General features: G+C 43.4%; 2 protein-coding genes across 6 annotated transcripts; both read left to right on the forward strand.

Annotated features, from left to right (window-relative positions):
- Nucleotides 1,767–8,675, forward strand: LOC8064304 (farnesylcysteine lyase). The gene is made up of 5 exons (XM_002447342.2): nucleotides 1,767–2,413; nucleotides 2,533–2,706; nucleotides 7,243–7,602; nucleotides 7,805–7,980; nucleotides 8,085–8,675. Exons 1-5 carry the CDS (start codon nucleotides 1,922–1,924, stop codon nucleotides 8,371–8,373), a joined length of 1,491 nt encoding a protein of 496 aa, XP_002447387.1. The 5' UTR covers nucleotides 1,767–1,921; the 3' UTR covers nucleotides 8,374–8,675.
- Nucleotides 9,284–11,690, forward strand: LOC8076528 (thylakoidal processing peptidase 1, chloroplastic). 5 transcript variants are annotated; one of them, XR_002453916.1, is made up of 7 exons: nucleotides 9,285–9,784; nucleotides 10,142–10,210; nucleotides 10,296–10,364; nucleotides 10,472–10,581; nucleotides 10,657–10,765; nucleotides 10,845–10,912; nucleotides 11,277–11,350. XR_002453916.1 is itself a non-coding variant. In XM_021462554.1 (6 exons), the coding sequence occupies exons 1-6, from the start codon at nucleotides 9,527–9,529 to the stop codon at nucleotides 11,344–11,346; spliced, it is 621 nt and encodes a 206-aa protein (XP_021318229.1). In that variant the 5' UTR covers nucleotides 9,296–9,526; the 3' UTR covers nucleotides 11,347–11,690. The 5 variants fall into 5 exon arrangements, 1 of the variants encoding a protein (XP_021318229.1); XR_002453917.1 differs by having other exon boundaries at nucleotides 9,284–9,784; nucleotides 10,472–10,558; nucleotides 10,628–10,912; nucleotides 11,277–11,357; XR_002453918.1 differs by lacking the exon at nucleotides 11,277–11,350 and having other exon boundaries at nucleotides 9,284–9,784; nucleotides 10,472–10,558; nucleotides 10,628–10,765; nucleotides 10,845–10,876.

The raw sequence follows: 14,287 nt of genomic DNA on the forward strand, positions 1-14,287 counted from the left end.
TTTTTATGTGACAAACATTGTTTAATTATAGAGTAACTAGACTTAAAAGATTCGTCTCGTGATTTACAAGTAAACTGTGCAATTAGTTATTCTTTTTTATCTATATTTAATACTTTATGCATGTGCCACAAGATTCGATGTGACGAAAAATCTTATAAAGTTTTGGGTTTTTGGGTGTATCTAAACGACGCCTCCGAATGCCCTGCCGCATGCAGGGAGCTTTCTCATTCTTGGATTTGCAGTTTCGCACGCATCATCCAAAACCTATCTCATATACGTTGGATTTGACACAGTGCCAAATGTGTGTTCCAATTGAAGTCCTTGAGCCATATGCTAAGCATTCTATTCTGGGTGTAGCAGGCAAGTAATTTTGAATGTGAAGAATTTCTTCTATTTATGACAAAATGAAACTTTTATAAGTTATTTATATTGAATGTGGGTTGAGTAGCCAAATGACGGTTATAAGAGCATCTCCAAGGGCTTTCCATTCTCAGCTTTGCATTTCAGGGGATTTGCAAAGTTGCAAATGAGTTTGCAAAGTTCCCAAAGAGGGGGATCTCCAACCGTTTTGCATTCTCATCAAGTTCTTTCCCGAAATTTTTTCCCACGCGCCATCCGGCCAAAAAATTTCGCGCGCAGTGCCAGATCGCGATGAAGATGTTGTGTGGCGGCGGCGAAGGGAGCTGTCGCGCGATGAAGAAGCCGAGCGATGAAGAAGCCGCGCGATGAAGAAGTCGCGTGGCGGCGGCGGAGGGAGATCGCGGGGGGGAGATAAATCGCGCGGGAGTCCTTTGGCGCGCCGAGTCGGGCAACCGCGATGCCGCCCAAAATATTTCGCGCGAGGGGACCGAGCGGCCTACGTGGCGGACCGAATTCCTTGCGAATCCCAAATGCAAAGCCTTGAGGAGGTTTGCATATATGCAAAAGTTTCCACCTCTATTTGCAAACCTTACCAAATTGGAAACCTCATTTGCAAAGCCATTGGAGAGGTGTTTTCTACTCTTTTTTGCAAATTGGGCAATGTAAAGTTGATTTGCAAAGCCCTTGGAGATGCTCTAAGATATGCTAGGACATTTGTGTTTGTCCCTAACATCACAGTGTGTTCCATTTTTAGTTTAAATACAATAGAATGTAATTGAAGACAATAATAATAATTAACAGCAAATGAATATTGGTTCCTGTATAACAAAGAAATACTAATAAAAAATAAATTATATTAATCTTGTTTAATTTGAGTAGTTTTTTCGGGAAAGATATATCTAATAATATATATGGATATTTACCATACACGGTTATGAACCCTCCCACTTTGATTTTTGCTTCGAGAGAATACTCATGAAATAACAAAGAGATATTTTTCTAAACTTTATATTGTTGGAACACCACGTTTAAAATATTATTTTTTAATAATATATAACACATATTGAAGCTTGAATTATGTTAATACTCCCTTCGTTCCAAATTATAAGTCATTCTAAAAATCTTAGAGAGTCAAAGCATTTTCAAGTTTAACAAAAAATATAGAGAAAAATATAAAGATTTATGTCATAAAATAGATACACTATAAAAATATAACTAACAAAGAATCTAACGATACTTGGTTGATATAAAAAATGTTATTATTTTGCTATATAAATTTGACCAAACTTAAAAAACTTTAACTCTCCGAAATTTTAAAATGATTTATCATTTGGAAGTAGCATATATATATATATTTTTCCCGTTGCCAACGGAACGCACATGATCTTAAGATCATCAAGCTAACAACGAACCTAAACCATGTGTGTGGGTTGGTTTTGTCAACGCTCCGTTCAGCTGACTGACCATCGACTCGCTCATCAATCCAATCCTCGTCTTCTCAAAAAAACAATTCTCATCCCCTCTTGAGCGCATCGAATCGGCCGGGTTGGAATCGGACTCGATGCTGCTTCTCTTCCTCTCCCTCTTGGTGCTTCTGCCATTGCCCCCCCTCCCCCACGCATCCGCCGACGCCGACATCTGCATCGTCGGCGGTGGCATCTCCGGCGCCTCCACCGCCTTCTTCCTCACCAACTACACCACCTCCCTCGCTGGAGCGCAGCTGCGCGTCTTCGAGCGCCGTCACAAGGTGGGCGGCCGCCTCGGCACCGTCACTCTCGCGGGCGACAGCTTCGAGGCCGGGGGCTCCATTATCCACCCCCGCAACCTCCACGCGCGCCGCTTCACCGACCTCCTGGGCCTCGCCGCCAAGGCCGGCGGCGACGACGACGACTGGCTAGGGATCTGGGACGGCAAAAGCTTCATCTTCCAGACGCTCCGCCCACCGCCAACCGGCAGCTCCTGGTGGCGTCGCAAGCTGCACAGCCTCGTCAACTCGCTGCTGCTGCTCAGGCGATATGGCATGTCCCTGCTCAAGATGGACAAGTTTGTCCAGGTTAATTCTTCCTTCTCTACCGTAATTATTCTTCCCCCACTCGTGTCTAGGATTGCATAGATTTGCACTTGGTCAGCCTGGTGCGGTGTGCTAATCAGTTAGTTAAATACTGAATGCAGGAAATGCTGCAACGGTTTATGCTCTTCTACAATGGCTTGGAGTCTCGCCCTGTCTTTGACACGGTTGAGGAGATGCTCCAATGGACGGGTCTCTATGGCCTCACCCGCAGGACCCTTGAGGAGGAGCTGCTCGATGCCGGCCTCAACACCCAAACAATAGCAGAGCTTGTCACTGTATGCTTCTCCTCAATCCCTGACACTGTATTGTATTGTACTGTATTGTCTCTCCTCCTCTCAAGCCATATGCCATCTATTGCTTCCATGGTTTAGGGAATTTGAGCTAAATTAACTACCTTGGTACTAGACAGTGATGATACTAACTAGTAAGTACCCCGCGCGTTGCCACGTGTAGTTTTTATAGGTGTAGATATGCACATGGCTGTAATTGTCAAGGACAGGGAAAACACAAACTCTGCATTACCTTGATAGAAAATATAGTTTTTTTCCATCATGTTACAGGCATAGAAAACTCTGTGGTACAAAAACTGAATGCGACTGCTCCGGACATCTAGGTCTTTGGCTCTTTGCTAGCGGTGTCATATTCCAGTGCTGCTTAAGAGCAGGATGTGCAAGTGAACAATTGGTTTGCACTAAATATTGCAAAAACTAAAGTGCCTCCAAATGCACCTTGGGTTATCGCCTAAATCCTCAACCTGAAAAGGTAATGGCATTATGTAAACTTGTTATAAGGATCATCAGCATATATGAACATAGTTCTGTGCCTCTTCTTTTTGCGCTTGTTACCTCTTCCATTTTGTTCTTGATAGCATCACCTGAGCACTATGTTCAAGGAAGGATGATGAGTTGTACCATCTCCCTTGGCACTTGTAGGCACTCCATTGACTATGCCGCAAAACAAAATTCATATTGCATTGCTATTTTGAAAGATGCAGTACCATTAAACCTAAGAGAGTGATGTGAATTACTCACAGTCAACAAATTATTAACAGGTCTGTAGGCGAAAAGCATGTGATCAGACTTTATCTGTGAAACCAAATGGGTTATGGGTGTAAGCTAAAGAAGAATAATCTAGATAGCAGAGAGATGCATTAAGTTTCATGTACTCTAGATAATTTGGTCGTCCAGGACAAATAGGCGAAGCAAATAAATTCAATTCCGCTAAGTGATCTGTTGACCATCTCGTCATATTATGTAAGGCACATTTTTGGTGGACAGGTGATCTGTACATGTTGATTTTTCTATTCTACAGCAAACTCAAATGTTTTCCTCCATTATACTTGCAGGAAGTCCAAATGATAGAATCTGAAATGTTTTCCTCGAGTGTACTTGTAGGAAGTCTAAATCATAGAATCTTGATTTATGGACGTAAATCATCCTTGCAGCAGAAAGTGCTAGCAAGACAATGAAGGTCTGTTGGCTACCATAAAAAAGAATGAACCTATCACGTCCTAATCACCTGATGAGGAAATATGTTGTTATGGCATGGAAAATGGCTGTTACTTCTATTTCCTGCTACATTGACAAAATGGAAAACATTTCTGTATAGCATACTAGTTCTACTAGAAAGCAGGGCTAAAATAAGTTATGACTAATTTGTTGGCACACTACTTGAGTTCTTGTAGATACATAACAACATAGATGGTAACACATATAATACATTACAATTTGACAATAGGTGAACGCTTAGCTGGCATACCTTTAAATTATGTCTGTTGTGTTGTCATTTGGCGCTTCAAGTTTACATTGGTGTCCTCATTGTTGAACAAACCTTGGAAAATCAATAAATATTGTTGCTAGCATAACCTGACAAAGGTGGCATTTGGGAAAAAAATAGTAGCATGTAAAGTATATAGGAATATACATTCTGAAGCAAAGCACATGCTTCATACATTGGTGTCGTCATTCTTGAACAAACCTTGGAAAAATCAATAAACATGTAAAGTATATATACATTCTCAAGCAAAGGAGTGGATGACCAAAAATGGAAAGGAAATTAGGAAAGCATCAAAGGTCATCTGGTATTAACTTCCAGGCATGCAGAGAAATTCGAAATTCTTTTTGTAAACCATCTTCTTCTTGAAAGGAATCAAGGGATAATTTAGTAAAATAATAGGATGGCAGGAACTAAACAGTACAAGAAAGTCATTAGCATGAACGGTACCTGAGAATGAGCATATCACCTCCTAATCACCTGATGAGGAAATATGTTATCATGGCATGGAAAATGGCTGTTACTTGTATTTCCTGCTACATTGAAAAAATGGAAAGCATTTCTGTCGGGTATCAATATCAGGGTACCCGGAAAAGGAAAGCTAAAGGCCATTAACGCTGAGACTGCTGGATGGTTAGGACTTAGGAGTGTGACTACGGTCTTGCCCAACCCCTCGAGAGAGGATTCTGCCTCACCCGACGTCAAGGGTGCGGATTCCGACTCGTCTGATCCCGAGGATGCGGGCTCCGTCTCGCCCGACCCTGGTGGTGCGGGCTCCATCTCGCCCGACCCCAAGGGTACGGGCATCGACTTGCCTGACCCCAAGGGTATGGGCGTCGACTCGTCCAACCCTCGAGGGGAATTTTGCTTCGCCCGGTCCCAAGAGTATGGATCCGGCCTTGGGTTAGAGCGCAGGCCTCCCGTGGGGGCCCATACTGTCCCCAACCACAACAGACGTGCGTGTGGGCCTAGGACCACGTCATTGACGCCAAGGGAAATAGTGGCCACGTCTCGACGTGACCCACGACCACTGCGGACCCTGTTCGGGAGCCCCTTTTGCCAACAGTGCCAGGCGGGCGTGTACTATGCTGCCTAACCGCTGTATGGCTCCCATCAGGGGAGCCTGTTCACCATACCGTTTGCCGAGACGGAATGGGAAGCCACGACTGGGAGATGACACTCGGACGTGGCGCCAGTGACAAACAGGGTCATGATGTGGAGCCGTTCCCATCATCAACTGCAGGATCGGCGGGACCTGCATAAGGGAGGTGAAGGACGACACGGCCCCAGGAGTTCTTTTCATCCTGGTCCTCTCTTCTCTCTCTCTCTCTGTCTCTCGTGTAACCCATGCCATCTCCTTGGACTATAAAAGGGGAAACAGGGCGCCCTATAGAGGGCAAGCGCTGAAGCAAACAAGATCTAGCACTTCAACTCCACTTCACTCGAACCGTAGACACTGGGGACCTCCTCCTTCTCTCGTCTGTTTGTAACCTCTACTGCAAACCAAGTGCCAATAACACGAGCAGCCGCAAACTGGATGTAGGGACATTGCGCCCGAACCAGTATAATCCTTGTGTCCTCTGAGCACACCATCCGAGCAGGACACGCAATACAAATTTACTAGTCGGCGATTCGAAACACCGACAATTTCTTTATAGCATATTAGGTGTACTAAAAAGCAGGGATAGAATAAATTACAACTAATTTAGTGGCACACTACTTGAGTCCTTGTAGGTACATAACGACACAGGTGGTAACACATATAATACATCACAAATTGATAATAAGTAGCTGGCATACCTTTGAAATTATGTCTGTGTGCAGTTTTGTCATTTGTCGTTTCGAATTTACATGGGTGTCCTCATTCTTCAACAAACCATGGAAAATCAATAAATATTATTGCTAGCATAACCTGACAAAGGTGACACCTCTTTAGATGACATTAAGCAGACCAAAAGAATTGTTGAACAGAAATTCAGAAGGCTATGTAATTGATATTCAGATCTAATACATTATACATTCACAGCTCCATATATAAAACTGGAAAACATACAAAACAGAAAGGGAAGGGATAGCATAGCCAAATTTGCTGGTCGGCAGGCCAATCTGCAACATGACGCGGAGTCCAGACTATGATGATGTGGTTTCAGGCTTTTAAACATTTCCAAAATCAAATCACTATCTTGAACATTTAATATAAAAAAATTTATTGCATGGTGGAGTAACCACCATGTACTGACGAAAACATAACTAACATTTGTGGGTCACGGGGGATGAGAGTCATATAAAATCCTGGCCCCTCTAGAGCTCTGAATTGGACCACAACTTAACTGGTTGTTGGGTTCCCTTGCAGGAGCTTTGTTGCCTATGCATTTTTTTTGTACAAATAGCTGATTAATTCTGAGTCACAAATATTACCATTACAGAGGCCACTGAGAGACATAGGATGACAGAATAGTACCTTGATGTGCAGAACATGTCGAATCGGTGCATCGGTGGAACTGAGAACTAAAGCATGGGTCTTTCAAACTAAAATAAGGATGGAAACTGCGTACGAAAAGGGAATTGGTAACTTATTAGAACTAAGGACTGCCAATCATAAGTAGGTATAAAAAGAAATTGAAAAGTGACGTCACCTGGAAGCCCAACGCACACTGAAGGACGGAGGCAGACGCAGCGGAGACATTTCTGGGAGGGGTTGTTTTTATTTTTATTTTTCCCGTGGGGGGAGGGCATGCGAGAGGTGTCGAGGTGTGTGTGTGGAAGGTTCAAATGGGGTTCGACGGGGAGAGGGAGGGTCGGACAGGTTGAAGCCGTGACGGGATCGGATGGACACAGCGAAGTGATGATGTGGGAAAGGAGATGGTGTATTTGGCATACAGAAATAAGGAATAATGGTAGATTGGCTCATGGTTTCTTCTGGAAGATGCTCTCTGTACTGTTTTTTTACCAGTGAAATCCCATTTGATGTAGTTTTCCTCCAAAATGCATCATCTCTTTCTGATAAGTGTATAATCAATGTATTCTTTCCCTCACAGGTTATCACAAGGATCAACTATGGCCAAAGCACACACATAAGTGGCCTGGCTGGCGCCGTGTCTTTAGCTGGATCTGAGTCAGGATTATGGGCTGTCGAAGGGGGCAACTGGCAGCTAGCTGCTGGATTGCTAAAGACCTCTAACGCAACCTTGCATCTTCAAGAAGGCATCGACTCAATCACTGATGCTGGGGATTACTATGTTCTGAGATCCAATACTGGGAGCGAATACAACTGTACGGTGACTGTAGTGGCAACACCACTTGACGAGGTGAACATTACGTTTAGCCCTCCAATCTCCATTCCGCTGAGGAAGATGCAGCACACACATGCGACCTTTGTCAGAGGCCTATTGAACCCTGTAAGTGTTATGGTAGCATACCTATCTATTGCCATTCCTTTTATAGATCCTAGCATCAACATGCAGCAAAATGAGCGAGTGGCGAGTAACTGATAGGCTGTGAACTTGTTACTGATGAAAGCCTCTTTGAGATTTTGTTGGTTGGGACGACTTACTGATGACAAGGCACTTACCTTTTGCTGTATTGTATCTATGGTTTCAGGTATATTTTGGTCTAAACTCAGCATCAAATATTCCAGAGCTGATTGGCACCCTAGAGCTCCCTGATATCCCTTTCTCGTGCATCTCAGTTCTGAAGAGGTACAGCGAAGATGACATGGCCTACAAGATGTTCTCACGTGCAAAGCTGGATGATGGTTTACTGGATCAGATATTCAGGTATGTACGTAGCTGTTTGATTACAAAATAATATATGGAGTCAGTCGCTCAGACGGGATGAGGCTGGCAAGTTAATATATGCTGTTGTATTTGTTGGAGAGCAGCAAGAGGAAAGAGACGATCCGGATAAACTGGGCTGCTTACCCGCACTACCAAGCCCCCGAAGAGTTTGCTCCGATAGTGCTGGACGGGAAGCAGCTGTACTACGTGAACACCTTTGAGAGCGCGGCGAGCGCCATAGAGACGGGTGCCGTGGCAGCAGAGAATGTGGCACGGCTCATCATTTCGAGGCGTTCTCTACCGCAGCGAGGAGTGGAGCCTGATGCTCCTCATATCAAGCCATTCGCGGAGCAGGAGGAAGAAGGATCCCAGCGTCGGCATGTAGACCTGTGATTCTGTGAAGCTGGGCTGGGATGTGCCTGTGCCTGTGAAACTTTGTATAGATTTTAGCTGGGCACTCTAGGCGCAACAGATGCATTATGTGTGGAGCTGTGGCACTCTGGCTTTTAGCTGTGTTGATTGAGTTGTACTCGACTACTATTACTTGAGTGTCTGCTGTTGAGTTGCAGCGGCATTTTGGTACATTTGATTTGGTGACGAATGTTTTGTAGATGGATGATACAATATATCATACTGTAGCACTTTTGTTTGTATTTGATAAACATTGTCTAATCATAGATCAACTAGACTCAAAAGATTCGTCTCGCAAATTACAGGCAAACTGTGTAATTAGTTATTATTTTTATCTGTATTTAATGTTTCATGTATGTACTGCAAGATTTGATGTGACGGAAAATCTGAAATTTTTTACAAATTTTTTTGAACTAAACAAGGCCTAGTAATATAAGATTTGGTTGACATTTTTTCTCCCCTTGATTGAACTAGGCCTTGTTTAGTTTTAAAATTTTTTGGAAAATCGATACTGTAATACTTTCGTTTATATTTGATAAATATTGTTCAATTATAAACTAACTAGTCTCGGAAGATTCGTATCGCAAATTACAGATAAATTGTGCAATTAGTTATTTCTTTTATCTATATTTAATGTTTTATGTATGTACCGTAAGATTCGATAAGATGGGGATTTTGAAAAATTTTGTAAATTTTTTTGAAAACTAAACAAGTCTGTATCGCTGTTGTGGCATCACTTTTCTATTTCCCTTCTCTCTCTCTCTCATAAAAAAAACAGAACTGCATTAAGCCTTACATAACACCAGGTTTTTGGATAGTTGGATGGGCCGGGCCACATTGCAGGACATGGGGCATTGGACAAAAGACATGGGTCGGACCCCCCCCCTTTTTCTTTGTTCTGTCGAATCGATTGTGACTTGGGAGCTGAAGCTGAGACGGGGCGGGGCGGCGACCGGGCGAGCCGTGTGTCTTCGAGTGGAAGCAACACCCAAGAGAAGAAGAGCACAGGGCAGTGGAGAGCACGGGACGAGACGAGACCCCCACCAGCAGAGGCAGAGGCGACAGCCGCAGCCGGCCACCACCACCAGCAGCGCATTGGACTGTCCGTCCGGCATCCAGGGCGGGGACACCATCCATGGCCGTGGGGGGCCTTCTGCGGGGTCTCGTTTCGCCGGCGGGGGGAGCCGCCGCCTGGCTGCCCTGCCACGAGCTCTTCGCCTCCTGGCACCACTGGCTCCCCTCGCTCCCGCGCCTCCGCCCGCCCGCATCCGACGGATTCAAGCTTCTCTTCGTGCTCCTGCTCTTCTCCGCCGCTCTGGCCGAGGTCCGCTACATCGCCTCCTCCTCCATGGCGCCAACGCTCCGACCAGGCGACCGAGCCGTCGCCGAGAAGGTCAATCCCCCCTGTTCCCCTCAACTCACTTTTATTTCCTTTCCTATTTTTAGTGCGTGCGTTACTCATCCTGTCCTTCCTTAGAGACCTTCTACTATTATTACATTACATTATACATGGTGGATACTTAGTAAAAATTGGTAGTAGATCCACGCTGCTCGATACCACAAGTACCCTAAGTACCATCACACACATTTGACCAACAAAATCTTGATACAATAATGCGTCTTATTCTGACCGCACGAAAATTAACAAGCCTCAATTGCTGTCCTAGCCTGCTGCTTTCTTTGACAGTTTCGAATCTCATCACATTGTTATTCATTGACCTTAAATAACGCGCTTCATACCGTTTTCCAGGTTACATACTTGTTCCGGAGGCCATCTATTGGGGATATAGTGTTTTTCAAAGTGCCTTCTGCCGTACAGGTTTGCCTTCTTCCTTCTACCCCCTCCACTTCTCAATCAGATCCTCGCATTGCCCACCCTGAAAATGTGCATATTCCTATTTCAGAATTATGGTGTCAATAAGGATGTTGTCTTTATTAAGAGAGTATTGGCAACACCTGGAGATTTCATTGAGGTATAAAGTGTGTCACTACATTTGTTCTGTTCTATTCCGGTATGGTCATTGCCATAGCAAGACACAGTGGAGTCACCCAGCACCCTCTTACATTCACCTGTTTATAGGTTCGACAAGGGCAGCTTATTGTAAATGGTATTGCACTGAAGGAGCATTACACAGCAACCCATGCGTTGTACACAATGGAAGCAATGGTTTGTGCAAGCATCTCTAATCTGTGAGCATTGTCTCCTTGAACAACATTGAGGAGTTGATATTGCCAGGTCCAGAGATTTTAAACTTCTGTTAACAGATGTGACGAGAGAATTTTCATTCTCCACAAGAAGATGATCAAAAGAGGACTGGCTGCTCCATGTTGTTGACTTCTTGAGTGCCTCGTTGTAATCAATGGGCCTCAGATGGTGGATGATCTCTTCCTTCCATCTTTCCTTATTGGCTGGGTACCTGGATCCTCAACTGAAAGTATTCATACTCCTGCAGCGCCTTCCTGAAGGTCATGTATTCGTCATGGGTGACAACCGAAATAACAGCTGTGATTCTCGTGCCTGGTAAGAAACACGCCTTACGCCTCTGCACTAGCTCAAACCCTATAGCAGTAGATATAATTCATTGTTCAGCTAGAGACTTGAGACTACAAACTACTACAGTCATTGAGAAAATCTCTTGCTAAGCGTTATAGCTGCGAGGTCTTGCTCCCGTACATGCTTTTTGAGGCAATCAGATTTGGATATAGATGATAAGCATAAGCACCATACTGAGTGATTTCCAAATTGCTTGGAGTTGAACAGTAGGGTTTGTTGTTGCCTATTGACAGTTGACTTGTCCTTGTATGGCTGACTTGCAGCTTGTTTTTTGTTGCCATTTGTCTGGGCACTAAGTGGTAATATATATCTGTGGCGCTTTTGGTTACAGGGGGCCTCTTCCCATTGCCAACATCGTTGGAAGGTACATGACGTCCTTTACAAGATCCTCTTTCCAGTAACTGAAGTGAAGAGGTTCCACTCAATGTATGTCGCCTCATGAGTCATAACCGTAGTTAGAGAGTTGTGCTAGAGTGCAGCCAGGCTGCTGTGTTGTCAACTTGTGCCAGAACTAGCCCTCTGAGTAATGCTGTAGCGCTGTTGTTGTACACGATCGCCTTTCTCCTACCCGTGGGAACTAGAGGAGAGGTTACCTCTGCTGCTCGCAGCAGTCGCAGTTGGCACGAGCCCTCAGGCTGTAGTGTGTTGAGCTTGTGATTACCTTAAGTGATGAAGCCTATCGGCACTGATGCTAAATGTCGAACGCAATTTGCATCAGAAATTTGGACATGATTGTGTTATTCCAGATTGCTTGCTTTTTTTTTTGAAACAATTCAGCATACTTTATTCATTCAGGATAGTTACATCACTTGCTAGGCACTCAAGTATGAAGCTAGGGGGCTCGTTGTCCCAAGTACAATTTTCCTGCATTGCATCGCTCTTCTGGCTAGATTATGTGCAGTTTGATTTGCCTCTCTATTACAATGCTCAATCATAATGTCGTGAAAACCGTGTTACACTCGTCATATAAGGCGGCTGCCGAATTCGCCGTGAAACATCCATCCTTCAATGTATCTACGACCTCCATATAATCTGATTGCATAATTAACTTGTTGCACACGATATGTTGTGCTAGCATTAATTTCTTTCAACGCGTAGGCTTCTGCCATCGGTGCATCTACTAAGTGTGGCACAAAGTTGTGGGCAGCAGCTAAGACTTCTCCCGTGCTATCTCTTATGATTACACCCACACTACCACACCCCTCATCCTCATCAAAGGCTGCATCAAGGTTCACCATTAGTTTCCCCTTTGGGGGCTTCAACTATTTTCCCCTTTGGGGGCTTCAACTATCCCCGTCGTATTTGTGACCCTTTCTTCGTTGCCGCTTTATAATTTTTCGTTAGCGCTACAATGGACATAGCTGATCTTGATTCGTTGGATGGATTCCCATGTACATATTGCCGACACTCCCTCCAAATATACCGGCCAGCAGTAAGCACCAATTCTGTCAGACCCACATCTGTGCATCTATCTGCTCCTCTTCTAATAACATCATCAATGATTATTGAGCCGGATCTGTCGGTGGTTGAGAAGGTAACTCAATTTCATCACATCTCGTTATGTAATGTGGTGTATAAGATCATCTCCAAGATGCTATCAAATAGGCTCAAAATTATTTTGCCAGAGATTATTAGTGAAAATCAGAGTGCATTTGTGCCGGGGAGATTAATTAATGATAATATTGTGATGGGTGATAAAAATTATCACATGGAACCACCCATCACATTGAATGTTTAGACACATGTATGAAGTACTAAATATATACTATTTGCAAAACTAAAACAACAACTAGAGGATAATTTGTGAGACGAATCTTTTGAGTCTAATTAGTCCATAATTGGACACTAATTGTCAAATACAACAAAAATGCTATAGTGTCTGTTAAATTTTATCACCCCAAACCAAACACAAGCAGTAAAACTTGATATGCATAAGGCGTATGACAAAGTGGAGTGGGTGTTTCTAGAGAAGATTATGGCAAAGCTTGGGTTTGATCATGGATGGATTAAATTAGTAATGGCCTGTTTTACCTCTGTGAGATATAGTGTTTGATTTAATTATGTGGAAACAAAGATTTTTTCATCAACCAGAGGTTTGTGTCAAGGTGTCTATTGTCACCATATTTGTTTTTGATGGTAGCTGAGGATTTGTCCTGCATGATAAGAAAAGGTAAAGATAGGGGAGATTTGGAAGGGGTAAAAGTGTGTAGGGATGCACCAACAATCTCACATCTTTTATTTACTGATGACTCGCTTATTATGTTGAAGGCGGACAAAAGGAATGCAGACAGTTTAGCTGGCATTTCTAAACAAATATTGTGAAAGTTGGACAAAAGATTAGCGACGAGAAATCGAGTGTTTACTTCTCAGCAAATACAGAGAGGTGGAGGACAGGACAAAGGTTTGTTAAGCTCTTAATATCATGACAGATCTTTAAATGATAAATATTTGGGACTACCATCGATGGTGGGAGTGGACCGTAGTGATTATTTTCGACAACTGATAGACAGAGCGATTACCCAAATTAATGGTGGAAGGAAAAACACTCAGCTTGGGAGGAAAGGAAATCCTCATCAAGTCCATTGCTCAGGCTGTCTCAGTGTATGCGATGATAGTTTTTAAAATTCCAAAAAAAAATTTGTAAAGGAATCACAAATGCTATCTCGCGGCACTGGTGGGGTGATGACGATGAACACAGGAGGATTCACTGGCAAAAATGGTGGAAGTTGTGCTTACCAAAATTTAAGGGTGGCATGAGATTTAGAGATTTGTAATCTTTTAACTTGAAATGTTAGCCAAACAAGTTTGGAGGCTTCTGTGTGATCCAGATATATATGGAGAGTTGGGGATGGATCTCACCTCAATATTTGGGAGGATCATTGGATTCTAGGAAGCCACAATTTGAAGGTTCAGATGGCCAGGGGAAATAATTTAGTGTCTACGGTTGATGAATTAATAAATTCAAGTCATCATGAGATGTAGGCTTGATGAAAGGTATCTTTTGGCCGACTGATGTACACCGAGTCCTACAAATCCCTTCAACCTTTGGAAGGGAGGATTCAGTTTTTACAGTAAATCTGTGTTGCTCGTGACATTGCCTGTTTGCATACCGCAGCAGCCACACGCTTTGTTGAACAAATAATGCCCCTCAACAAATTGGGCGTTTCCTTCCATCAGGACTACCAACGTACGGTTCTGGCTTTAACACAATGCTGATTAAATATATATCAAAAATGTTAATATGTCACATAATTAGTATCATTGGATAGATATTTAAATCTAATTTTTTAACAAATTTATTTGGACATCAAGTCAAATTTATCAGCACGTAAACCGTGGCAA

The sequence above is a fragment of the Sorghum bicolor genome, chromosome 6, assembly GCF_000003195.3.
Source record: "Sorghum bicolor cultivar BTx623 chromosome 6, Sorghum_bicolor_NCBIv3, whole genome shotgun sequence".
Taxonomy (NCBI): domain Eukaryota; kingdom Viridiplantae; phylum Streptophyta; class Magnoliopsida; order Poales; family Poaceae; genus Sorghum; species Sorghum bicolor.